This window comes from Amblyomma mixtum, chromosome 3 (genome assembly GCF_055824585.1).
Source record: "Amblyomma mixtum isolate Tamu chromosome 3, ASM5582458v1, whole genome shotgun sequence".
Lineage (NCBI taxonomy): Eukaryota > Metazoa > Arthropoda > Arachnida > Ixodida > Ixodidae > Amblyomma > Amblyomma mixtum.
In genome coordinates, this window is record NC_143014.1 from 237,162,029 (window position 1) to 237,189,916 (window position 27,888).

Genomic DNA, 27,888 nt, shown 5'->3' on the forward strand with positions numbered 1-27,888 from the left:
ACAAACACCGCATGAACGTTACGACGTAGAGTGGGACCGTGCGGTGGTCCAGGGACCCAAGGGGGGTCTAAACACACTTGCCATGATAAAGTTTTTCTCTCTCTCTCTCTCGACCATACTTGAAGTGGAAATAAAGATTCACAATAAGGTTAAGCAATAAACTGCACACTAAAGGAACGTGCGAGATGTTCGTTGCACTGGAAATTGAAGCGCTGAAATCGAAAACTTTATGGCAGTGAAATTTAAAACACCACCCTTGATTAATTTTAAATAGACGCTGATATTTAGAAATGACTTTAAAGAGCTGATTTTGTTGAAGACGAATAACGAACTTAATAAAAATTTCTCCAATCAGAGCATCTAAAAAAATACACAAAACTGACATTGCTTTAAAAAAAAGCAATTATAATGACATACGTTAAGGAAATAATATTTCCGTTAAAAATCTTGGAACAGTTGTACTTCACAATGCCGAACATTAAAAACAAGCATTTTCTTAATTGTTTCTCATGAAGGTCCTAACCCAGAATATTGCAACCATGATTTATTATAACTCCACCGATCTCAACAGCTTCCTTATAATTCAACTAGCCCAATTACCAGGCAGCGAGATGTTGAGAACTGAAGCTCGATGCCGCACGTAAAGGCTGACATGTCCAAAGCATGTCAGAAATTTATTTATTTATTTATTTCATTTATACAAAATACCCTTAAGGGCCCTCAGTTCGAGGGTATTACATGGGGGGGGGGGTACAGGCATGCAATCAAAAGTAAACAAATAAACAACAACTTCAAGAAAATACAACAAACAGATAAAAGCATATGAGTCATTGCAAGAAAAATACAAAACGCAAAATTAAACATTGAAGCGTGAACGGGAAAAACCAAAACATGAACAGAGCAGCCGACAGTAACGTTAATACAAGTTATACAATATCTCACCTGTTTCTCATTTGCATTCAGAATAAACAAGTTTATAAAAAGCTGTATTTTACACCAATGTTTAAGCACCCTGTCTGATCGAGTCGAGACAGTGGTAATTACGTGCATGAGATGTACGGATATCTGGAAACATAAAAATATGAAAACAAAAATATGGTCGTCTCCATTTACTGCACACATAAAACGTAAAGTACGTAATTTATTTACACAACAGTATACAGTATTACAGATACATAAAGGGGACAAACTAGAATTATTCATACTTCACGCTACTGGCAGCGGCGCAACTTAAGGAGCTTTTGTCGCTGCCTTTGACCTTCTCTTTCCTTGTTCAGGCCCTTAACAAAAAATCTGAACCTTATCAAGACATAAAATTTGACCGGTTAAGACAAATTTTCTTTCTCATGGCTGGAGCAGCCAAGCTGCGGCAGTGAGAATGAACGTAAGGACTTGGCGAAATCTAGCAAACTCTCTTCATGGAGAACATTTTTGCTCAAGAAGGCGGTGAATTCGTCCTCGATTAGCTTGACTGCAGTGAACAGGGCGGAACTAGGCTAAACAAGCCCACCGTCGTCAAAATGAGGCGTGAAGTGAGAGCTCTCATTAATGTTTGCGTCATTTGGTGTCACACAAAGGCAAGATGCACACTGAGGGCATGCGTTTTTTGCGATCGTCTTTCTCGCCACATAGCTAGCAGCATAGTAGATCAAGGCAGCGTTACTTTTCCTTTCTACGTACCCGGCATGGTCATTTCTGAACAGAACACTATCAATTGCCTCCTCGACTTTGTGGGGATGCACTCGCAACCCCCCCCCCCCCCCCCCCGTGGTTCCGCGCGGTTTTGAACTGTGTCAGCCGCGCTTAAACGTGGAGAACGTATTTATCTCCCCATTTTTAAACCCCTCAACTTCATCAACCTTTCCATGGTCAAATAAATAGGCAATAATGTTCAAAAGTGGCGCTGCCTTGGTGCTAGACTGTGATACAGGTGCTTCACTCAAGAGCGCTTTGATAACGTCTGGTGAGCAGTTCGTTCCTCTCGGTGGTTTTGCCAGGTTATAAAACGACATTAAGTTAACAGTCACCAGAAACTGTGACACGCTAGGGTGGTCGTTACAACCGGATGACTGCCTTATAATGCCGACGTTTTCCAATTTGTCCCGACTCAGACGCGATGTGAAGAAGTAGTTGTATCCTACAGTGGAGCTAAGATAAGAAAGCAAGTCTACTGTACTTCTTATCGTAACCCTTAGACCACAAGCCGTGTTTTCAGTAAGAAATCCGCCCCCAGCTGGTTCTTCGTGCCGCTGCCATGCGTCTAGGTAATGTAAAAAAATTTTCTAGGAATTTTTCATCTGCATTTCCAGGCTTCAGAGCCTTTTGGCTCGTCCTTGAGGTCATTATGCGGATAAGCCGGTTCATTTTCTTGACGAATTCCTCTGTTGGTTCCGCATTACTGTGCACGGAATGTACGCGTTTTCTGTGCACGTAGAGTCCCTTGATCCCCTGATCACCAAAAAGCTGAAATACTAAACCTACTTTCATTTTTTCGAACGAATTTGGCTACAGGTGTGAGCTTGTTATGTTGGGCATAGCTTTCAGCGTGACATAGTCACGGTCCGACTCCCACGTTGCCTCGATAATACCGCTGTGAACGTAGCCAGACGGGGTCAGGTAGCCTTTGGACACAAATCCATTCCGCACATTTTTCAAGAGGTGTGGAAAGTCTGAGACGAAGAATAGTTGCCTTTCAGGGTCGACAGGATGTTCGTGCTGTTTCTCAGATGAGTAGCAGAACCTATTAAAAACATGTTTTGTACATTAGTTAACGACGAAATGATGCGAGGCCAATGTTTTTAAAAGCTAGCAACAGACAGACACTGTGTAGGCTTCACCTACACAAATTAACTGAGTATGATAGAGTAGCACATTTTTATATTTACCACAGCAGCAGGATATCAAACTGACAGCTTTTGACTATATGTTAGTATGGAAACAGACAAAACACTACGCTATTATGAATCCACTGCAGCCTATAATTTATATAAATTTTAAAAGTCCCAATTATGAAATGAGTGAAGAGAACTTAATTGTTACGATTATGTGGAAATTTCAAGTAAATGAAATTTCGCTTTTAGGGAAGTTTATTATGCTTACACACAGGCTGACAGTACTAACAAATGAGTGAAATTTATAGTTTGCTCACCATGTATGCCAAAGATCCGCCACATGCTCCGTTTCCAACTGGCGCCGTCACGTCACAGAGTCAACATAGAAGCCTGCTTGTTCAGCCAGGACCGTGTATTCAACTACGATTTTTGCCAGCGTGTCTGCTTTTACATTTTCATTCAAGGCAAAAAACGCCAAGGATTTGCGTCCAGCTCTCTAAAAAATGGGCAGTGATGGTGCGAGATATATGACCAAGTTGTTGATGCCATGAGTTTGAAAGCTAGCACATTTAAAACAACTTACCGGTCTACGGCTGAAAAAGCACCACCATCCTGTGGTGTGCAAGCACACCTTTGTGGTCGCTGGTCGTGTAATCCCCCCAAGGTCCACGAAGCCTTCAATGTTACCTGAATTGTTACGAAAAGCACATTACGCCTTATGCGGAACATTGGCTGTCATAATGGAGCAAATAAAATGCAATCTTGCTTTTCTCCCTGGATTATAGAATTAATATAAAGCTACAAGAATAACATGTTGGAATTAGTATTGAAACTCACCAGCTGCCTTCACACTGAGATGATCCGAGAGTTTAATCTCATCCACAAGCAGGCCCCCATGACGGCTGAACGTGTGCATGCTTTTGGTCTTTTCGCTTAAAGCCGCAAGAACCTTCGTGTTCAGACCAAAGCCACCCTTAAATCATTGCAGATATTTTTGTGAGCATTTTCGTCTAGGCATAATCATAATGCTCTGTCAGGCCACTTCTCCGCTTTGAAGTGAAATGCCAAGAACTAGATATAATGGACACATTGCCTAATATTGCCCACAAACGTGATCCACTCCCGCCTTGGTACTGCCTACCATCTGTGTGCGACTTCACATTAACACAATTTCGGAAGAAACATACACCGCATGAACAGATATTACAAGAGTATTTAGCACTAAACGAAAAATACGGAGAATACGAAGCATTTTATACTGATGGATCAAAATCAGCACAATATGTCGGAAGTGCTGTGGTTCAGACTAATTGGGAAAAAATAGTACGCCTGCCTGAGTGCGCATCCATTTTCACCGCCGAGTGTTACGCAGTCTCGGTGGCTGTAGAAAAAATAATAAATGAGAACATTCAAAACAGTATCATTTACACTGATTCTCTGAGCATACTAAGCTCACTTCACCATAGAAATGCAGTGACACCACTAATTGGTGACATCATACACAACATATCAAGCGCCACAATACAGGGACAAGACATAAAATTTTGCTGGGTTCCCAGTCACATTGGAATCACTGGCAATGAGAAGGCAGATGAATGTGCTGGAAAAGCTCGGAACAAAGAAATAAAGAAAGTGTACATTCCCTACAAAGATGGTATGAAGTTGGTGCAGTGCAAATTAAGAAATAAATGGCAGTCGCAATGAAATATCGAAAGAAATAATAAGCTACATTTAGTAAAACCCATTCTAGACGAATGGAAATCATGCTCCCACCAAAAACGATTCATCAGTTATTTTATGCCGTCTCCGTATTGGACACACACATCTCACCCACAACTTCCTGCTAACAAACAAAGACAAACCTGTTTGCGAGCAATGTGGACATAATAAGGCATGCCTCTCAGAGACTTTCGTCTTGCGGCCAGGAAACAAGCTCTCACAGCTAACTGCTGCTTCTTCGGGAGTGACTGTATTTTTGCCTCAAGGGCTCCTTTTCTCAGCGCATTGTTTTGCTCCTTCTTTTGAGTCACATGCTGCTGAGCACTGGCCAGACTTTTCTTTGTCTTTCTCAAAGCACGAGAAAAATTCTTGAATTTTTTTTGCCACTGCAAGGATCTTTCGTCTTTTTTCTACTATGCATGTTGTACTGCGAGAGCTTCCGTAAATATTTGCAGTGCAAGCATGACTCTCCTTTTCCATCGGTGGTCAGCAAGCATTTCTCTGCAAAGTACATACTTCTGTATGAAGTGTGCTTGCCTGCAACAGGAATCATGCCACATCCATTACAGAGGCCACGCAGAGCCATTACTTTGATTAATATCTCTGCCTCATGGTGGGCTGTAAGCACGCGCTTTTCCTTTTCTCTTCCTCGGGAGTAAATTGTGGCAATTACAGAACCGTGCTCACGCAAAGGTTTTCCAAAAGACACCATTCCTTCTATGAATAGTTTCGAAGAGTCGCCAGCTTCGGTCTCGCAACAGGCATAAGTTAAAGCGCCATTTGACGCAGCAGGCAACTTCATCCATGTCACCGGAATCAGAATTCCATCGAACGGGTGCTGAACATCACTTGGGCACGGACACTCAGTATCGCTTCACTATCACACAATGGTCCTGTAGAAATGTCTGTCTACTCGGAATCGGAACGCTTCTGGAGTTCCTCTGATGCGCCTCCACGAGCGACGCAATGAGAGTCCCGTGTACCATCACCATCGACCGTACAGCATAACTCGGGATCCACCAGCTCGACATTTCGCTTCCGTTGTTTAGGCGCCGGTCCTTGGTTGCAAATGTTTCGCATGACAGCCTTCGGTGTCAGCCTTCTGTCTGCCCTCTTTATCTTGTTTCTCATTCAGCAAGCCATGCTGGGTCCGCCGGTGCAGTGAACAAAGACACCTTTTCTTCGTTAGAGCGATAACTGCTTCGACACAACGGAACAAAACACATCCTCTATTTGCATTGCCGCTTAGCCTTTAAAGGCCCCCTGCCCACCCGCGGCCAGCAGACACTCTCTACCTCACTTTGAGCGAGCCTCCTCTCCTTCCATTCCCTCCTCGAAATTTTTCTCTCCCGCTCCTCGTCGAGTAGGCTCGGCAAGGCAAAATCACCCCTTCCTTCTCCGGTGTAAGCCGGAGGCGTGGTGTCTGTGGAGTGCGTCACAGGGCGACGTCATGGCCCCGCCTTCAATACAATTCTTTTCTTGGTTTTTGCATTTTCTCCGCACACTGAACGATCGAGAGGCGCGATCGGCTCGGCCACCTAGACTTGTTAGCGAGCGCATCCTTTCATACATCTGTTTGTCATTCCCAGTTAACGAGCCACCTTTTCATTTTCTTTTAGGCCTCCCCACCGTTTCACGAGCGGAGGGGCGGAAGTCGGTTGTGTTCGAAACACACGGCGAAGCGCGGACCCGGCAACCGCCCGTTTGCTTTTCTCCATGCGTGTTTGTGTTCTGTGCGTTTGTGTCTTTTCTCCGCTCCAAAGCATATGTCATTCATTGGAGTCAAGGCGTACGCAAGATGCACGAAAGATAAGCGGTATGTGTGCGGAGCGGTAAAGTGGGCGAGCGAGGGAAAGGCTCTGCTGCACTACTATTTAAAACCTTGTTTTGGGGGGCTCGCATAGAAGAAAAGAAACTGAGAAGGGAGCGCGCACGCAGAGCGTCCCGTGACGGGATCACGGCGGGGGGGGGGGGGGGGGGGGGGGGCGAGCCAACTCCCTCAGTTTTACTGTTTTTTTACTTTTTATGGCTAGGGTTCAAGGCTGTCGCCGCACGCTCCCTCCGCAGTTTTTTTTTTTTTTGTTCCTTCATGCGGGTTTGTAGGCATGAGCCAGAACAGAAGGCGCTGCGGAAAGCGTTGTGCAGACGACGCGACGCCAAGGCTACGCCCAACCTTCTCCCGTCAGTCAGAACGATGCACCAATGGAGTGTCTTTAGCGAAAGTAGCCCCCCTTGACGTCAGCGGGGTGCAGAGTAGTGGGCCGGGCCCGTTTTTGAAGGAAGGAAAGAACGAACGGGCTTTGATTTGAATTTTCGCAGCTTTTCGGGGCGCGCATGGGTCTAGTATTTTGCAGAGGTTATCTTCGATGCCTCATCTATGCAGTGGGCTTGTTTTTCAAAAATGTCCGGACCCTGGTCAGTGGCCCTTTAAAGGGACACTGAGGAGAAACTGAAGTTGGCTTGTATCGACGAATACCAGCTCCTGATTACAACAACGCCACTCATACTGACAACACAGCTCTTGTAACGTAGAAAAGAGCAAGAACCAAAATACAGGTATCGCCGCCACAGGCCAAACTCGCAAGTACAAGCGTGATGACGTCATAGGACAAAACAGTGTTGCTAGCAACACTGGGACACGAGATGTCACGAATCACTGAGGCGCAGCCAATGCATGCGCAAATCTCCTTGACGTCGCCAGACAGCGCCACGTACCCGGCAGCTACGCGCGCGCCTGCAGTATCGGGACCAACCAGCGTCTGCTCACCCGCAGTAGGCGAGCTCCCGGTATTCCGCTAACGGTAACAAGGTACACGATATGCTAAAGGTGTCTGTTTGTGAGAACTTCGTTGACGACTTCGAGAACGGGATCCATCGTAACGCTGGCAAAACGCCGGTGCAAACGTAAACGAAGCGACGGTAGCGACGACCGCAATAGCCGATAAATGCCTTCAACGTGCGGCCGGCGGTAGCTTTCTTTTCGGCTGCTGCTAGGCCGCTCTGCTGGCCGCCAGAAATCACGGAGTCCGTGTGACGTCATGTGTACGTCATGTTTCACGTCACTTAGTCCTGTGTCGTTATAAGAGAATCCCAAGTTTGAATCAGAGCGGCGGGAAAAACTTTTTCAACTTCGAATCCAAATTTCTTAGAAATAAATGCGTCTTTCGCTGCCGGCCAAGTGGCAACGAAGCCATGAAATGCCGAAATATCGGATTTTGCTACAAAAAAATTAATAGAGCTCTCCTCACTGTCCCTTTAACATTTCAGGATGTTCTTGCTCACGTTTAGCGTCTTCCAGCTTCAAAATCCAAGAGATGATGCCTGGCAAACATTGATTTCACACGAGCAATCACGCGAAGCTGCGGTATCGGCGCAACAGCAGACGACAGGAGTTCGGCGGCTTTCGCGCACCCACTCGACCGGCAGCGCCCCTTGCGGCCTCTCCGCGCAGTCATCGCGGCGGGGTCCTCGCCCTCCCGTACGAAACGCTTGCGCTGCGCACACTAGCCAGTATATTTCTAGGCACTATAACAATCATGGGGGAAGAAAAAAACTAGGAGGGAGCATGACGTCACAATCTTGAAGCCTAGTCATAAAAATTATAATGGGAAGCATCATGGGAAAAAGGCCCTCACGTGATATGACAGAAGCCAACAGCCACAGAAACCAACGGGCACAGGGGATTTTTTTTTTAAATTTATTTATTTTGTGGTGTTGATCAATTTAGAATATGTTATCGCTTAAAGCTAATTGATTAGAAAAGCAGAAGAAAAAACAACCACATGCCGCCGGTGGGATCCGAACCCACGACCTCCGAATTACGCGTCCTGTGCTCTACCTCTGAGCTACGGCGACTTTTTTTTTCTTTATTATCTGAGCTACGGCGACGGCTGTCAAACCTTCTGCTTTCGGGGGTATTTATGCTTACAAGTAACCTAACCTTGGGAGTGTTCATCAGCGCCACCCACGTTCATAAGCGGCGGACGTAGAACGTCCTGAGTTACCGCAGGTGTGACGTAGAACGTCATCGAACGGAGAGGGTGGAAGCTGTGTGAGAACCCTCTTATGCTTCCTATGGCATCAAGGCTGCCAGAATCGAGGCCCTCGCTAAGCAATTAAGCAAACAAGGAAGGGGAATGAGGGGCTCGTTGTAAATATGACAGAAGCTTCTGTCATATTTACAACGAGCCCCTCATTCCCCTTCCTTGTTTGCTTAATTCCTCACGTGATAAGGCAGCGGTAGCTCTTAGCTGGATTTCGGTTTCGGTTTCGCTCTCTCGCTCTACGAGCAACTGCGTGACCATCTGCTTGTGATCACTGACGGCTCCATGGTGAGCACAAACTGCTCGCTCGCCGCAGTGGCCGCCATCCCCGAGCGACGCGCGCGCTGACTGCGGCGCAATGGAGACAAGCACATGCTCCTTCGCTGTGACGCTTCTGCATAACCGCGTCGCTAGATGCTCGCGGCCTACAGGGCGCTGGGAATCATCCCGGACAGTCTCGAAGCGCTCCAGTGGCCGCGCGGCAGTGCGCGCACCCGTGACAGAACAATGGTGAGCATCAGTGTGTTCATCGAGCAGGCGGGCTTGACTTCCCGCTTGCTCTTCGCCAGGTAGTGCACGTGTGACACGAACGCTCCGTGGGTGCTACCTCGGCCGGTATACGCGGCCGGGCGCCCCACCTCGGCCGCTAGTGCAGTGCGCCGCGCGCGCAATTAGTCCGAGACATGACGCTACGTGTGCGCGGCTATGTAACAGTTTACTTCTTTTTGTAAGTGACTGTGCGCAGTTGCCGGGAGACCCCGCGCAGGGGCAGACGTAAAGCCGCCGGCACTCTCTCTCTCGAAAGAGAAATACTTCACCGCTGCATTTCACGTCGGAACCGCGTATGTGCGCGAACTTGTGTCTCGAGAGTAGCAGAGAACGGCGGGCCCATTGGCGGGCCGAAGTCCGCCTGTCCGAGAAAGAGAACCTTGCGCAGCGCTCCGGAGCGCTCGTTAAGCACGTCCGTCCGCCGTGAGCGCTGCAGGGAAGCCACTGCGCCCTTTTTTAGAGGCTCGTTTTCTTCGCCTACTCTCGAGTTCTCCGCTTATAGCATGCGCGGAAATAAACGCTAATTCCTCTCCATTCCCTTTATGAACCACAGTTGAACAGTGACGAGGTCGCGGCCGCACCCTTTGATGAAAAGTTTACCTGCAGTTTTCTACAGTGCACCCAAAAACTCAAGAGTGTAATCAACAAAAGTGTTGAGACGCGGAGCCTTCAGACAACTTCGAGCTCGGTACGCATTCCGCCAAAGCTGCAACACAGGCGCTGCGCTTCTGCGCTACATCGGAGCACGGACGTTCACTAAAAAGCACCGCTGGTTGGCAGTCTGGTAACTGTGGAGGGCCTATTTCCCAAGAGTCAGTGCGCAAAAGGGCCCTCGGCAGGGGCGTCAGAGGAGGATGGCTTGCAGAGGCTGAGCGCACTCTCTCCTAGTTTTCTTTCCTCCGTGATAACAATGCTGCACAGTGGAGGGGCTGGTGATAGCGATTGGGTTTCAGCTAGCCTACCGCCGCCAAAGCTCAGCTGATGTAATGTCAGTCCAAGACACGCACTGGAACGTTTACATTTACGGGTGGTGGTACGTGCGCAGTCTAAATTGTTACGCTCTTCGGTCGAGCAATAAGGTGACGGATATAACCGACGCGCGTTACAGGGACTCCGTGACAGGGAGGAAGCGAAAGCGTGATCGGCGACGACTAACCTTTCACGCGAGAGCTGCTGAATTGTTCGGGAGACAGACTGCAGCGCACCATGGAGGTTCTCTCGGCGCGCGTTTAAACGCTGCCGCCTCGCCCGTCGAGCTGCCAATCAAACATTTTAAGGAACAGCGTCACGATGTTTTTATGACGACCTTCTCTCTACGACTATTACGTTGAGTACTTTGCTAGCCTTGCTGATCTCCCATCAATAGAAAAAGAAACTTCCACATACAAACAGAAATCGCCATATACGTGAAAGACCAAAGCAACATTGTGATGCTACTGCTCATGCATTTTTCAACCGCAGCGCAAGCAACAGGTTGTTAATCCGCAAGTTTCTACCAGTGCATGGTAACTGCTGGAAATCGCTGTGATTTCCGCGGACATCGATACGGCTGAATACCCTATTGTAAGGCTTTCCACAATGAAACCGAAACAGAAACTAGTTGTCACCGCCAGGGGGCTGCCGGTAGCTGTTTTTCTAACGATAAAACTGATCAGGTGAGAAATACCCAAAGTGGCCGAATACAAATACCTCGGGATATGGCTAAACGAAGGGCAGATATACACGGAAAAGCATGAACAGGCTCTTAGGGCAAAAAGACGAAGAGACGCAGGGATAATGAAACATAGGGCATTATGGGGGTACAACAAATATGAAGTACTAAGAGGTATTTGGAAAGGAATAATGGTGCCGGGGCTTACTTTCGGCCGTGCGGTTCTGTGCTTATGGGCAGAAGTTCAGTCGAGATTACACGTAAATCAGAGAGCTGTTGGAAGATTAGCACTAGGTGCCCACGGCAAAACCACAAACGAGGCAGTACAAGGGGATATGGGCTGGGCATCGTTCGAAGCACGGGAAGCTAAGAGTAAAATACAATATGAAGAACGCCTGAGGAAATTGGACAATAACAGGTGGGCAGCTAAGGTGTTTAAATATTTATACAGAAAGAGCGTTGACTCACAGTGGCAGAAAAGGACTAGAAAACTAACCAGTAAGTATGCCGGTCATGAGGACGGAGAAAGAACGAGCATTAAACGACAGGTTCAAAACGCGGAAGCTAAACATTGGATGAATTCAATGGAAAAGAAACATAGTGCAGAACTATATCGATACTGGAAAAGGCAGATCAGGAAAGAATTTTTCTATGATAACTCAAGAGGCAGTGCCCTACTTTTTGAAGCTAGGTCAGGGTGTCTTAGAACGCGCAGCTACAAAAAGAAATTTAACGAAGATGACACATGTGCAGTGTGTGGTAGATCTGCGGAAACAATTGAACACTTCATAATCAAATGTGATGGTATCCATCCGGATGTCAATGCAGGCAAAGTCTAAAAACGTTGGGCACAGTCACTCTTCCCAACATGGAGGAAGGAAATGCTTCCCAACGTTTCTAGATAAAGACAGTTGGGAAACTGCGCCAGCGAGCCAGAGAGCAAAGCGGCCCCCATGGAGGAAGAAAAAACTAGGAGGGAGCATGACGTCACAATCGTGAAGCCTAGTCATAAAAAATATAATGGAAAGCATCATGGGAAATAGGCCCTCACGTGACAAGGCAGGGGTAGCTCTTAGCCGTATTTCGGTTTCGGTTTCGCTCTGTCGTTCTACGAGCAACTGCGCGAACATTTGCTTATGTTCACTGACGGCTCCGTGGTGAGCACAAACTGCTCGCTCGCCGCAGCGGCCACCATCCCCGAGCGACGCGTGCGCTGACTGCGGCGCAGTGGAGCCATTGGAGCGCATGCTCCTTCGCTGTGCCGCTTCTGCAGTGCCGCGTCGCGAGATGCTCGCGGCCTACAGGGCGCTGGGAATCATCCCGGACAGTCTTGAAGCGCTCCTGTGGCCGCGCGGCAGTACGCGCACCCGTGACAGAACAATGGTGAGCCTCTGTGCGTTCATCGAGCAGGCGGGCTTGACTTCCCGCTTGCTCTTCGCCAGGTAGTGCACGCGTGACACGAACGCTCCGTGGGTGCTACCTCGGACGGTATACGCGGCCGGGCGCCCCACCCCGGCCTCTAGTGCAGTGTGCTGCGCGCGCGATTAGCCCGAGACAGGACGCTACGTGCGCGCGGCTATGTATACATACAGTTTACTTCTTTTTGTAAGTGATTGTGCGCAGTGGCCGGGAGACCCCACGCACGGGCAGACGTAAAGCCGCCGGCACTCTCTCTCGACAGCGAGAGAGAGAAATACTTGACTGCTGCATTTCACGTCGGAACCGCGTATGGGCGCGATCGTATTCGGCGCGACTTGTACCTCGGAAATAGCAGAGAACGGCGGGCCCATGGGCGGGCCGATCGAAGTCCGCCTGCCCGAGAAATAGAATCTTGCGCAGCGCGCCGGAGCGCTCGTTAAACACGTCCGTCCGCCGTGAGCGCTCTGGCAGCCACTGCGCCTTCAACAGTGCACCCAAGAACTGACAGAGCGTTATCAACAGAAGTGCTGAGACGCGGAGCCTTCAGACAACCTCGAGCTCGGTACGCATTCCGCCAAAGCTGCAACACAGGCGCTGCGCTTCTGCGCTACATCAGAGCACGACCGTTCACTAAAAAGCACCGCTGGTTGGCAGTCTGGTAACTGGGGGGGGGGGGGGGGCTATTTCCCAAGAGTCAGTAGCAAAAGGGCCCTCGGCAGCGGCGTCAGAAGAGAGAGCTTGCAGAGGCTGAGCGCGCTCTCTCCTAGCTTTCTTTCCTCCATGGCGGCCCCACTCAATCGCAGGGTTGCCAGATCACTCCGACCTCAGGTAGCCAAATTGACCTCCATAGTAGGCCAAACGTAGCCAAAAGCGAAATTTTTACGTAGCCCAAAAGTAGCCAAAAATATTTGTTTTTGTGACTACATTTCTTAGGCATATTGAATTAATTTTCGGCAAGGATATTTACATATCAGATTTCTTTCCCGCACACGATGTCTGAGGTGGTGCGCACGGCGTGTTCTTTCCGTTCATCCATGTTTCCGTTGTTACGTTTCGCCTCCGTCATGGAGGCGTCCGTCATGGCTCCAAGCTCTATGGCCTCCGTCGCCTTCGTCATGTGCGCTAACTAGTGTTTCTAACCAGGTGTGCTAACCAGGTCCTGAAGATGGGGCCGCAGTTCCACTTTGCAGGCGCGACAGTAGGCCATATCACCTGAGGCGGATGGAGACAGCCAGTCTACACGCGGAAAAGAACGGCGGCGCTATGTAACGCAATCGCAGCTCTAGTTTAGATATACTTCACCTTTTAAATGTTCGCAGATTAGGCACATCGACAGTGAAAATATCTTGCTGTATACTTACGCAGACTCACATTTTAATTTTATGCATTATGAAAAAGGTTCTTACGGAGAGCGTCGCCTCAAAGCATCTAGCATGCGCCATCTTTAAGCTACATTCGACGATATGCATGAGCTCAGAATAAATCAAGGACATATACCATTAGATGATAATCTGTCAATTTTATCTTCAGCCTAACAGCACATTCGCAATAATGAGAAAAACGTATTACCCTCGAATTCCGGCTCCCTTTTCTATTCCTTCTTGTAGTTCCAGGTGTACTTCGCCCACTTGCCCATTCTGAAAGTTCTCGTAGTGACGGATCTAAAGACATGCCACTAACTTCCGCCGCCCTCATTAGTTACAGTGGGTTCCGCGCCTCGCCGAAGGATAGCGCCATGGCTCCGCATGAGTGCACGCGGATTACGCAATAGACACGGCGCTCTCGCGTAGCTCGCAATGAATCTCGAGGGCTGCACGTGTGCCGCTTGAGGCTGCAGAAAACAGCGTAGGCTCTTGCGAGTGGCGCGCTTTCTGTGTCCACCACGGGAATAGGAAGAGAGAGAAAAAGACCTTATTTTAATGCGTAAACATATGCGTATCTTGAGCAGAATGTGTCCGCAGAACCAGAATAAAAAATGCAACAAAAGGACATGCCTGTCGGTGGTGGGTTTCCAACCAGCCACCTACCGCAGCCGAAGCGGATGCCCAAACCACTAGGCCACGTCTACGGTTAACGGTTAACATGTGAGGATCACGAAACCATGCAACAGATGCGAAACAGTAGCATTTAATGTTTACGCATTCGCACCACGTAGGGACACTTAAGTTCTCTTAGTATTTTCCCTCTATTTTGGCGCCCAGGTCACCCAGGGTGCACCGTCAATTGGAGAACGCTCACATGTGCAGACGGCAACAGTCAATGTTCGATGGCGCGCGCGCGCACGAGTAGTCTTAGTTCGCAGATTAAATGGAATCTATAGGCCGTAAAGTGTTTCCTGGGGGTAACTTTCGCGTAGTGTTCACTTTTATAAAAGAAATCGAAAGGCCATGATCCTTGACCGCCTGACACACATAAGTTTTCGCGAACGCAGCGTTTTCATATTGTGATTTGTAGCAAACGCGCTCAATTTCTTTAACCTGCTATAGCCTGCATTTTGATTCCAGCAGGCCTTTTATTTCTTTCCCTTATTCTTTACAGAGCACATTATGACTACTTTAACTTTTTTTTTCACGCATGAAAAAGATGTAGCCCAAAAGTAGCCACATAGCCAAAAAGGAAATGTATGACGCCAACTCGGACAAAAAGTAGCCCAATTTGGCTATTTATAGCCCAATCTGGCAACCCTGCGAGTCGATCGCCGTCTAGGCGGTGGCGTTGCGGTCGCTTTAGGATGAGCGCGTCGTCTGCTACTCCCAGCTCAACGTTTTTAGATAATATTATCAACATAAACTACGAGGAGGCAAGTGGTACGTCATGTTTCTCTAAACCGCGGAAAGAAGGGCTTCCAGTTTTTTCCGATATTTACAGCCAGAAGCTCAACCTCGAGCATCCTGCCCTCACGTACCCCACACGTGGAGCGCACGCGGACTTCGCAATTCGTAGATGAGCGTCTAGAAGCAGCCGCTCCTCGAACCTTACTGCCAGGTCCCTCCGAAGACGGATGGAACCAACTCCTCAGAAGGCCAAACAAGAGCATCCAACTGGCACTCATTTCGTGGGCCCAGGAAGTCGCCCCCACCTGGGGGTCACACCAAGCCCACCTGCCGTAAATCCCGCCAATCAAAGGCAATAAAGTTGTTTCTCTCTCTCTCTCCGGCGCAGACGATGCGAGGCGCGAGCGAACGGTAATCATTCGCGCAGCAAACTGTGACCAAGCGTAGCCAATGGGCGCCGCGGCCGTGAAGAGAAATCGTGGCCTCTGAGGTCAAGCGCGATGACGGTTGCACTGGTCACGGAGGCCATGGGAAAACAAACATGGTACTCCGACCACCTGAGAGATGGCGCTGGCATCTCTTTGAGATTAAAGTCACTGGAACTCAGAGTTCCAGTGACTTTATTTGAGATGAAATCGGCGACAGAAAGGGGCCGCATACCCGGAGCAAGTTTTCCAACTGTCTTTATCTAGAAACGTTGACTCTTCCTGAGGCCCTAGGGTTTAAAGATAACAATGATCAAGCAAATAGATCTGCAGTGAAAGTTCGCAAAAAGCGATTGAAGGATTGGTGGCTGAAAAGCAGAGATGTGACATAAGGTTAAAATTGTAGGAAACCGTAGGTAAAGATGATGGTGAATCTTAATTAGAAATGCCAACACACAGTAAACAAAAAAAAATAATAAGGAAAGAAAGAAAAGCTGAGCCTGGTGGCAGTTTCCACCACCCCGTTTCAAAGGGGGCGCTCCTATCCATCCGTCCATTCATCCATCTCCATCATGGTGGTTCGGCCGCTGGCTGCGACGCATCTGCGACGCAATTCGGTACTTGGATTGCCGTCGTGAAATGTTTTGTGGTTTGCGTGCTTTTCTACTTGCAGAAGTGTGCACAGTCGCGCAGTGCTGTCGACATACCCTATTCGAGGCAAAGGGTCATTTTTCTGGTCTCTCTAACTTTTCAGTCTGTGTGTGGCTTCTTACTGCAGTGCAGGATAGGTGTCCAGGCACAAGGATGCGTGGCCAGTGTCGCGATTGAAAGGTTCGAAATAAGGCCTGGAATATTTTCTTCTCCGTGACTACGTGTTAGAGTCTGCCAGCTACGCAGCACTCGTGCTGAACTCGCTGGTTGGTGTAGTGTCAATGACGCGAAGGCGAACAGCGTTCTGTACGACTACATAATCGTCTGTAAAGGTAAGCAGTACTCTTGTGCATTTTCCGAAGCATATAATGCGGGAACGGTGACCTGTCGTACTTCTGCAGTATTCGTGTTCAATGCTCTAAAAAGCGTTTAAGGCGCTTGTTTGTCGCTGGCTGGCGAAATGTCACCGCGGCGAGTTGCTCTGTCAAGAATTGTCGGTACTTGTTTTGGCAAAGGGAATGCTATCGTGCGCGCGCTAGCTTTGCATGAATTTAGTATGCGAACGCGCCTGTTTGCACGTTTTTTTTCTTGTTGAGCACATATTTGTCAACGTATATTCCTTGTTCTACGCGTTTCTGCCCGTGCTTGTTCAAACCGCCGCGCACGTATCAAGGATCGGCACTTCGGCTGTGCCTGAAACGTATGATTGTCTTTCGAGATAACGTTAGCACCTTGAGGACGCGGGGATTCAAACACTTTCTATCCTCCGCGGTTTTTGGTTTGGTTTGTTGGGGTTTAACGTCTCAAAGCAACTCAGACTATGAGGGACGCCGTAGTGAAGGGCTCCGGAAATTTAGACCACCAGGGGGTTCTTTAACGTGCACTGACATCGCACAGTACACGGGCCTCTAGAATTTCTCCTTCAAAGAAATTCTAGCCGCCGCGGTCGGGATCGAACCCGCGTCTTTCGGGTCAGCAGCCGAGCGCCGTAACCACTGAGCCACCGCGACGGGTCCTCCGCGGTTTTTGCTTGGCGCTAGGCTGTTGCACCCCGGGTCGTGGACTCGGTCCTGATCGCAGTGGCCGCATTTCGATTGAGGTGAAATGAAAAAAAGAATGCTGATACTGAGGCGGCTTTCTGAGGATACTGAGGCTGTTTTCGAATCAGCTAACCTTCTAGGGTTTTGAAGTAGTGTCATTGCTTATAACGTCTGTGAAGGTACTTTCTTAATTTTGGCTGAAAGAGTGGTGCAGTTACCAATTTAAAGCGCGATATTTAAATCTCCCGCGCGAGTGCAAGGGAGGAAGGCAGCGGAGAGGGAAACCGCGTCCATGTTGGCCATTGTGACGTCACGTTGAGGAGACTGGAATACTTCGACGCACCCAAGCGAGTTTTCAGCCAGCATTGTGTCTCGTGCTGCATGCGTTGTTCCTCGTATTGCGTGCGTTGTGACGTACAAAGCGTGTCAGCCGACCTTGAGCGTCAGGTTCAACACTAGGTACTGCCCTGCGTTCGTGTCCACGAACGACAACGGCCGTGACTGTGTCGTCTTCCACTGTTTTCCACAAGATCATAAGCTCGCAGCGCGGGTGCGCGCTGCTGTGATGAGGGAGAATTCAAGCGCACCAGCAAGCGTACTCTGCTCGAAGCACTTTCGCCAGAGCAGCTGCATGCAGAGCTTGCCCTTATGTGATCTCTTAGAGATTTCTGTCAAAAAGGCACGGCTGAACCATTACACAGTTCCTTTGATTTTGTCGCATATGAGATGCATGTTACCATTGCCAAGAAGTGCCTCTTCTACTTAGCCCCTGCAGAAACCTTATAGAGGCTCAAGCATGTGTCGCTCTCATTAGCTTAGGCGCGGCCAGACCACCTGAGGCGGGCTCAGCAAGGCTCAGTTAGAGATACTCGGTTCGACATGTCCAAGCAAGCAGGCAAGCAAAGCAAAGCACAACAAAGCAAACCAAGCAAGCAAGCATCAGAGCTCTTCATATGCGGCATCTCGTTTAATCGTAGCTAAGCGATTAAATTGGAAGCGTTTGAGAGATGTCTGTCTGATTTCGGATGCAAATTTAAGAGAGAAATGAACGCCAACCAAGTTTTTGCTTAAAAACACGATGTTTCGCAACCTTACTCAGTTTCTTCATCAAGATGTGGCAGTGGGCGAGTTGCAGCTTGGCTTTAAAACACACATAATAGTTGACCACCAGGTCACTGAACCTAAACTGCAGGTCTAGGAAGGGCGAACGTTTCTGAGGCAGCGATTAATATTTCCCAGCATCTGCTGAACGCCATGAGTGAAGCAGCAGCCTTGTGCGTGTATTTGGCTTGGTTTCCAGCTCACAATGATTGCGTCACTATCCTGTGGTCCCATGCCTCGCAGTGCTGGGCCACTGCGCTTCACTCATTTTGACATCAACTTTGTGCTGCTTCATCGTTTCCTTGAAATACTTTCTTGCCCCAACCCACAACGCTGGGTACTGAGAACAGGATTTTTTGTACACGCTTTGGGCCTTTTCTTTTAGAAGACGCTCTTTCGGGCGAGCCAGGATACGTCCGGTGGTGGTAATTGACTTGAGTGTTGTTCGCACCTCTTCCTCTCCGAGAATACGAGCCGAGGTTGTGCTGGCACCTTCTACGCATGGACTGCATATGCGTCTTTCACTCTGGCATATGCTTGTGCTAGGCGTAGAATTTTTTGCTTGCGTCTTTTTTGGTATCAGGTGATACATGGCATGAACAAACTGTAGTATCCTTTTCTTTGGAGGTCAGTGAAAAAATAGTCGCCATATTCGCTTTTCCAACACCATGGAAAGCTGCGATCTGCACTCAATGCAGAGCCAGATCCACATCGGCAGCTTCTCCAGGCCTAAAAGTGCTGTCAAGACCTCTTGACCAATCACGGGCGGCGGCGCGCTGCACGGTGTGCCCCGCGGCACAGGCTGCATATTTCTGCTAAAAAAGGCAATTCGCGCTTGGTGTTGACTTATTTGGGTTCGATATTCGAGCATACAGCATGAAAAACTATAGGACACTGCTGCCGGCCTGATTTTCAGAAAAAGTGCTTCAGTCTGCCTTTAAAGGGACTATGCAATAAAATAATTGCGATTACATAAAGCAAACGACAGATAGGCATTCCATCATTCGTCACCCCAGCGCAAGAATTTTTGAGCTAGCATCAATAACAACGAAGTTATAGACGATTAAAAATCAGGTTCCTCCTCTCTCCTCTCAACTCATACGCACGGAGCACCAAGAAAAAATGAAACAGCTCTGGGACTGGGCCCCGCCCATGAATACGTCACTCGCTGACGTTCGGTTCGCGACTTCTGGTTGTCGCATCCAGCACCCCAGCAGCAGCATCTCTCCGGTCTCTCTTCGCATTCCTGGATCGTGGCACACGTCGGATTTCTTTGCTTGTCACTGCGACAAAGGCACTGCGAGTGGTTCCCGAACTCCCGATAGAAAGAGGCGGCAGAGGTAAATTGAAACCATATGCGTGAAGGCAATGCCCTGGCTCACGCTTGCCCGAGGGGGTCGCGCGGCTGCTCAAGCAGACGATTTTCACAGCTACCGGAAGCGTGCCCGTGACGTGGCTGCCGTGGCTCCAGCGAATGACGTGTGGTGGCCTGCCGATGTCATGGGACTAGTGATATCTGTTTTCCCGATTTTGGTTTCAAAGTTGGTGCCTACGAAGACACCAATCGACCCACGAATTTTAAGAAACGCGATTTTAAAAAATTCTTAATAAATTGCCGGCTCAGTTCCAAAGACTCATACTTGGTGTCAGTGCTTCTTAGCATCATTTCTAAGTATTGAAAATATTTACAAGTGACTTTTAATTCATTGCATAGTCCCTTTAATAAACTCTAGGTGATCTGAATTAATCCTGAGCCCTCCAGTACGATCAGTGCCCATTTTCCACGTCTGAATATCAAACCCCACATTATACGAAGCACTGTCTCAGGTTGCAGCTATCAACCAAAGTTAATTTCCGGCCATCAGGATTTAATTTAATCACTGTGTGAACTTCTTTTTTTTTTTATGATGCCGATCACGTTTCTTGTTACCTAGAGTACAGGATCTTTCATTTTGATCAGTCTGCTTTAGTTGAAAATTGGTTTTTGAGGAAAGGAAGTGACGCAATAATTGTCTCAGTTTTTACTATGTTTATTTACGCTTTCGAACGGTCGTTTGCAGATTTATTTTCCTCATAGCAAGATTCCTTTATTAATGCTAGGCTCGCTGCGGTGGCTCAGTGGTTATGGCGCTCGGCTGCTGGCCCGAAAGACGCGGGTTCGATCCCGGCCGCGGCGGCCGAATTTTGATGGAGGCGAAATTCTAGAGGCCCGTGTACTGTGCGATGTCAGTGCACGTTAAAGAACCCCAGGTGGCGGAAATTTACGGAGCCCTTCCCTACGGCGTCCCTCATAGTCTGAGTCGCTTTGGGATGCTGAATCCCCTTAAACCAAACCTTAAACTATTTGTTAATGCTAGGGGAACTGATGCATTTTAAACAGGCTAGTTTTGCTGTGTGTAAAGGCGGATACTTGGGCAAGTATATTTTTCCTGATCTCTTTACATACATGTGATATTCACGGTTAGGCCGAGTTTGCATGCTTGTTTTTGTAGTGTCAGTGATAATGGGAAATTGGTATCTGTAGGTGGCACATCTGTCTTCAAGTAGGAGTCAATGGCATGGATTATTGTGGCCACCATATGGAGTCAAAAGCTGTTGTAAGTTATTGGTGCAGTTTTTGGTTGTCACGAGATGGTCTATTACTCTCATTGCTCTTTTCCTTAATGCTACTGCTCAGAGCAGTTCGAATAGCTCTGGCCTCATATGTTTACCTACTCATATTAGTTGGTCATCAGAATAGGCCTGTTGCAGGCCATTTGAAGTTTTAAGTGCAATGTTACTCTTTTTAAAGGGACACTGAGGAGAGCTCTATTAATATTTTTTTTATAGCAAAATCAGACAGTTCGGCATTTCATGGCTTTGTTGCCACTTGGCCGGCAGCGAAAGGTGCATTTATTTCTAAGAAATTTGGATTCGAAGTTGAAGAAGTTTTTCCCGCCGCTCTGATTCAAACTTGGGATTCTCCTATGACGACACAGGACTAAGTGACGTGAAACGTGACGTGCACATGACGTAACGCATACTCCGTGATTTCTGGCGGCCAGCAGTGCGGCCCAGCAGCAGCCGAAAAGAAAGCTACCGCCGGCCGCACGTTGAAGGCATCTATCGGCTGTTGCGGCCGTCGCTTCGTTTACGTTTGCACCGGCGTTTTGCCAGCGTTACGATGGATCCCGTTCTCGAAGTCGTCAACGAAGTTCTCGCAAACAGACACCTTTAGCATATCGTGTACCTTGTTACCGTTAGCGGAATACCGGGAGCTCGCCTACTGCGGGTGAGCAGACGCTGGTTGGTCCCGATACTGCAGGCGCGCGCGTAGCTGCCGGGTACGTGGCGCTGTCTGGCGACGTCAAGGAGATTTGCACATGCATTTGCTGCGCCTCAGTGATTCGTGGCTTCTCGTGTCCTAGTGTTGCTAGAACTATTGGTTCTAGCAACACTGTTTTGTCCTATGACGTCATGAAGCTTGTACTTGTGAGTTTAGCCTGTGGTGGCGATACCTGTATTTTGGTTCTTGCTCTTTTCTACGTTACAAGAGCTTTGTTGTCAGTATGAATGGCGTTTTTGTAATCAGGAGCTGGTATTCTGTCGATGCAAGTCAACTTCAATTTCTCCTCAGTGTCCCTTTAAATGTTCCATGAAGTGCAAAGTGTGTGCATGTTTTTGGCTACATTGTGGCTATATATTGCCTACTTGGCTGACCAAACTATTCTATTTCTATTTTCCAGAGTGCTACAAAAGGACTGATGACAGCAGAGATACAAAAGGTTTCAAAAATTTCCTGGCACTTTTAAGTGCTGAACTTCCGCAAGATACGTGTTTCTTTCCAAAATGCCTTGTATGCTGGCTCGTGCAAGCAACGGCGAATGTGTTGAGCTAAATGACCTCTGCCGCTTAATGAATCAGCTGTCCTGTGATGTTCAAGCAAGCGTTCATTGATGCAGTGCCCCGTCTGTCGAATGTAACGTTTGCCACAGGCAAGGGGGATACTGCACACTATGCCATCCACACATTTGACGGGGTTTGGTGTGGTTAATTTTGCTGGCAGGCCTCTTCTTGACATCATTTACCAGGTGGCACATGCGTCCCGGCTTTTCCGGGGCTGAAAAATACGACACGTACACTGAGTTTGTCGCCGACCTTCTTGAGGTGGTGTGACACCTGATGTCAGTAGGGCACAATGAAGCTCACTGTTGCAAATGTGCATTTTCTTCTGTCTTAAGCCACACAGCAGACTTCACCTCGCGAACCTTGCTTCCTACCACTGAGGCCACAATTTCTCATGGGCAAACTGCCTGCTCCAGCAGCCTTAGTTGAGCACTGACGCTGACACAGACTCAGTTTATCCCTCGAAACCTGCCTGCTGCAGTCGCCTTAGTTGGGCATTGACGCTGTCACGGAGTTGTGAAATTGTCAATGCCCAACCAACGCGACTGGAACTGGCAGTTTTCCCAGAAGAAATTGTGCCCTTAGAGCTACAAAGCCAGGTTCGAGAGGTGAACTCTGCTGGGTGGCCTAAGCCAGATGAAAACGCATGTTCGCAACAGCGGCCTGTGATTTTGCCCTACTGGCATCAGTTATCGTGCCGATTCAAGAAGGCCAGTGACAAACGTGGTGTACATGTCGTATTTTCAGCGCCAGAAAAAGCTGGGATATATGTGCCACCTGGTAAATGACATCAAGAAGAGGCCTGCCTCGGAACTAAGCACACAAAACCCCTCGCTAAACATGAGGTTAGCATGGTGTACAGCATCCTTCTTGCCTGTGGCACACATAACATTACACAGACGGGGTGCTGCATCAATGAACGCTTGCTCGAACATCGCAGGATAGCTGATTCTTAAGTGGCAGAGGTCATTCAGCTGAACACGAGTCATCATGCAAAGTGTTTTGGAAAGAAACATGTCTCTTGCGCAAGTTTAAGCATTTAAAAGAGCCAGGCAAATTTTTAAGCCTTTTGTATCGCCGCTGAAAAAGAGAATTACACCACCAGCCGTTCTGTAGGGCTCTGGAAGAATGAAATAGATTATCTCAAGGCAAATGTGTTTGTTGGGTCAGCCAGCTAAGCGATGTATAGGCGTGCTAATGTGTTGAACGTGAGAGGCAAGATACCCTTATCTCTGTTTTTGTTTTTTGTGTTTTGGTTTTTGCCGCCCTGAATAATCGTTATCTGGTCGCGGAAATACTTTTCAGCCCCAGAGATCAGTAGTACCCCTTTGCACATAAAAAGCCAGTGTTGTGGAATAAACCTCAGTTGGTGTCCGGCGTCCATGGAGTCTACTCTCTTCATCAGTGTGTTTTTGTGCACTGGAATTATGTCTCATAATGCTCCCTTGCTTTCAAAGAATAAGAAGTGCGTCTGGTGTCTCTCTTTTGCCAGTGATGGTTATAAGAGAGTGGCTGCTCATGTACTGACATTTTGGGCCTAATTGATGAATGCTTGGGAATCTATGTCTGACAGCATGTTCCATGGGTGCCTTCTTGAGAAAAATCAGTTAATTACTCATTTTACTCCAATAACCATTACTGCTCATCGTGTCTTAGAACTCATTGATAAGCTTAAGCTTTCAAGTACTTGAGGGCTGGGTGAGAAATCTTTGGAGAAACTTTAAACTACTAGGAATATCTGGAGCCAAATTTTACCAATAATTGTTAGCCAATCCAAACCTCTTGGTTCTATCCCTGACAACCCAATGCTAACCTTCCATTCATTAAGGCCAACAACCGTTCTGATCGCTTGAACTGTTCTCCTATTTTATTGGTGTTCATTTTGCATGAACGGTCACAGCACAAAATGATGGTTTGGTTTGGTTTATGGGGTTTAACGTCACAAAGCGACTAAGGCTATGAGAGACGCCGTTGTGGAGGGCTCCGGAAATTTCGACCACCTGGGGTTCTTTAACATGCACTGACATCGCACAGTACACAGGCCTCTGGAATTTCTCCTCCAAAGAAATTCAACCGCCGCGGCCAGGATCGAACCCGCGTCTTTCGGGTCAGCAGCCGAGCACCATAACCGCTGAGCCACCGCGGCGGCAGCACAAAATGAATCCGCATATTACTTGCCACCATAATTCAAACTAATTTTTTTATACCAGTCATCATGGCTTCCATTCTCATTACTGATGTGCGACACAACTTTTTTAGTTCACAACTGATTTTCACCTAAATTTAGATTCTTTATTTTAGGCAAGGGTCATCGACTTGAATTTCTCAAAAGCTTTTCATCATGTTTCTCATTATCACCTTTCAACTACACTCTCATGCCTGAGCCTTCATCCTTTGATGTTAGCACAGATTCATTGCTTCCTGTTATAATGCTTGCCTTAAAAAAACTATTGTACTGCTTGCCTTTTGAATCCCAGCATATCAATATGCAAAATCATACCGTGTCCCTCATTGCCTGAGTCGCTTTGCAAAGTTAAACCCCCATAAACCAATCATATTACCCAGGTACGCTAATATTAGCTATTCAATAACAGTCTCTGTTTGTACCTCCCAACCGCGCCCTTTTGACTGCATTATTGTGAAGAATGCCACAACTAGCTGAAGTACCCCTCTGTATTGATTTGGCTAAGACAGATGAACTGGCTTGCTGGTAATTCATTGTGTCCAAACAGAGCAAAGAAGACAAGGAAGGTATGGAACGGCTTGAGCGCTGGCTTTCAACAAGGCTATTGAAAGCATGTCAAAATGTATACATTGTGGCCTAAAAAACCAATGAACAAAGGACACCTTGTAACATTCACATTGGATCTGTTGAAAAGAAAAGAAAAGTTGATTATGAACCATTTAAGATCATGAACTCCTTCTTATGGAGCGATAAAGAAGATGTGCTAACAGAGTGATTGCGATTTTTTTGAAATTTCAGTGGCCTTGATTATCTCATGCTCAAGCATTTCTGTGTCCATTTAGCACAATGCAGCGCGTGAATTCCGGCTCACAGCACTCAGGATCTGACAAACGATCGCAGTCGTGACAGTGAATCATCAGATTCCCCCTGAAAGCTTTGTTCACATTGTAACGGTGGTCTTTTAACCTTTCATTGGCGTACTTGCCACTTTTGCCCAATGTAAACATAGCCACATATCAAGGGATTTGAGTACACTATGCCTTCTGTGCAGTCCACGAAGTGATTCTGGTGGTTGATTGTGCAACCTTTGTTGCCTTGCCGATCTCGGTGGACATGCTCACACAGGTACTGAAGTTTCTGAGGTCTGGAGAAAACATCAACGCCATCTCGACTACCTATTTTCATTAACCAGTGCGATAAATTGTGTGGGGCACAGGCACAACCTTTTTTTTGAGAGTTACAGTCCCAACGGGGGTATAACAGGCCTGTTTCTGCTTGTGCTTAAGGCACTCGTCTACGGACACCATCAAAAGTTCTGGATATCCAGCGCAAGGAAAACTGCTTATTGGCTGGGCAAAAATGGATACCAAGGCATGTAGACAGGATTTCATGAAGGCATTTGTGAAGAAAGGGTTAGCAATTGTTCTCTTCAGACTCCAATGAGCCAAAGAAAATGGTAAAAGCAGCTGGTTTGCCCTCGGCTCATGAGATCAACAAGTGTGGTAACCCAGGACTGAGATCCTGAGATTTAAAAAACATAATGATGTATTCTCTGGAATCTCAGTGGTAATTAAAAGCCGGCTGAGGCTCTGTCTGCACTGCTCTATAACCTTATACACTGCTTCATCAGGATTCGAGATCCTGTAATAAGTCATGCAACAGCGGCGGTAATAGTTTTTCTTTTTTTTCAAGAACAAGCTATTTTGAAATGCAACAAATTTGGACAGGTATGAGTTTAAAAGTGCTGCAAAATTCTTCACCGGAGACAGCTATCGCTAACCTTTGTTTCAAAAATGCCTTAATCAAATCCTGTATACATGCCATGGCATCCACTTTCGTCCGGCAAATATGCCGTTTGTCTAGCGCTATATATACAGAAGCTTTGTTCATGTCTGTAGCTGAGTGCCTTAAGCAGCAGTTGAAACAGGCCTGTCTTGCCCCCGTCGAGACTGTAACTCCCAAAAGAAAGGTTGTACCTCTTTCCTTACAACCACAATTGATCGCACTGGTCAAAGAAAATAGGCAGTCGAGTTGGTGTTGATGTTGTTTTCTCCACACCTCAGAAGCTTCAAGACCTGTGTAAGCAGTAAAGCGAAATCAACCATCATAGTTTCTTCGTGCACTGCACAGAAGGCATAGTGTGCTCGATCCCTTTCAAATGCGGCTGTGTTTAGATTGCGCAAGCTGGCAGGTGTGGGAATGAGAGGTTAGAAGACCACTATGACAAGGTGAAAAAGCTTGCGGGAGGAATTTTTTAATTTACCGTCGTGACTGTGATAGTTTCCCATATCCTGAACACAGTGAGCCGGAATTCACGTGCTGCATTGTGCCAGACACAGAAAAGTTTGTGTTTGAGATAATCGAGGTTGCTGAAATTTCAAATAACCGCAATCATTGTGGTAGCACACCTTCTGTATTGCTTAATAAGAAATAGTTTGTGCTCTTAAATGCTTCATAATCAGTTTTTGTTTTGTTTTCAGCACATGCAATGTGTTTGACAAAGGCGCTCTTTGTTTCCTTGATTTTAGGCCACAATGTATCTATTTTGACGTGGTTTCCAATAAACCTTTTTGAAAGTCAGCACTCTTGTCATATTTATTCCTGTCTCGTCTGTGTCTTGTCTATGTTGTTGTTTCAAGATGTATTAACCTTCTGTCATGGTGGCGCTGGTGCAGTGGCCGGCGTGGTGAAGACGACGACAGTGTGGAGTGTGCGTGGAGTGTAGGGGGACGTGGCAGTGTTCGAACGCCGCGGGTGTGGCTGGGTCGGCTGTGGGAGACCCGTGTGTGCGTTTGTGCTGTGCCACAGTAATGTGACGGCTTCGGGCCGCCATCTCACCAGTGCCAGTCTTGGCGAGCTGCTACGACGCGACGACTTAGGTTCGCCGCCGTCACAGCCACCGCTTCGCTTGGGCAACTACCGACCTGTGTTGCCTGGCAAACCAACGCTCGGTACCAGCGACTCCACTGTGTCCTCGGGGCCCACTTCAAACCGTGAGTGGCACGGGACGTTTGTGGCCGTGCAGGCATTAGGCCATTGGCTAGAACACTGTCGGATAGATTGGAGCCGTACGTGGCCGTGTTCCGTAAGACCACCACCTGCCTGTGTGCACACCTGTTCGCGGTTTGTGGGTTAAGGTGCAGTGAAGTATAAAGGTGTTGTAACTAACGTGCCCATTGGTGTCGTCCTTGACTGGCACGGCGAACCACCACACCTCCTTTCCCAACTGTAATGTTAACGGTATGAAGAAATCTTAACCAGATAAAGCGCAACATGCTCGGAGCATGACAGGATACATGCTGCTGACACCACAAAGGTGCTGGGATTTATCAGGGGAAGCCTTGGTCTCTGTGCTCTTGCCATGCTGCTCAGTTTATGCACAAAAATTTTATTGATTCGAAACTGAAGTATTCTTTAGCTGTTTCAAAGTTGCACCAAACTGTTTGAAGCTATGTTGATAGCTCTCCTTGATCCAACAGTGACACATGGTGCAGCATAGTTTACTCAGTCATCTCACTTGACCACCAGACATTAGTGCATAAAAGGAAAATCGCTTATTTGGGTGTGTTTGGTATGCTCTGCAATACATTTACTGAACTTTGTTAACTTTTGTTG

The 27,888-nt window shown here is 47.6% G+C and overlaps 2 protein-coding genes across 3 annotated transcripts in view; both read left to right on the forward strand.

Moving 5' to 3' along the window:
* Positions 1–15,991: 15,991 nt before the first annotated feature.
* LOC149354090 (uncharacterized) overlaps positions 15,992–27,888 on the forward strand; it is a 46,564-nt gene continuing 34,667 nt past the window's right edge. Inside the window, exons 1-2 of one of the 2 annotated variants that reach the window (XM_089583046.1) lie at positions 15,992–16,394; positions 20,728–20,800. In XM_089583046.1, coding sequence (XP_089439172.1) covers positions 20,762–20,800 — 39 coding nt within the window. In that variant the 5' untranslated portion in view covers positions 15,992–16,394; positions 20,728–20,761. Of the gene's footprint in view, positions 16,395–20,454; positions 20,801–27,888 lie in introns of those variants that run through there. The other variant, XM_089583047.1, reaches the window with a different exon arrangement.
* LOC149354091 (uncharacterized) overlaps positions 26,705–27,888 on the forward strand; it is a 64,001-nt gene continuing 62,817 nt past the window's right edge. Inside the window, exon 1 of the mRNA XM_089583052.1 lies at positions 26,705–27,266. The gene's annotated coding sequence lies outside the window, so the exon portion shown is untranslated. The remainder of the gene's footprint in view (positions 27,267–27,888) is intronic.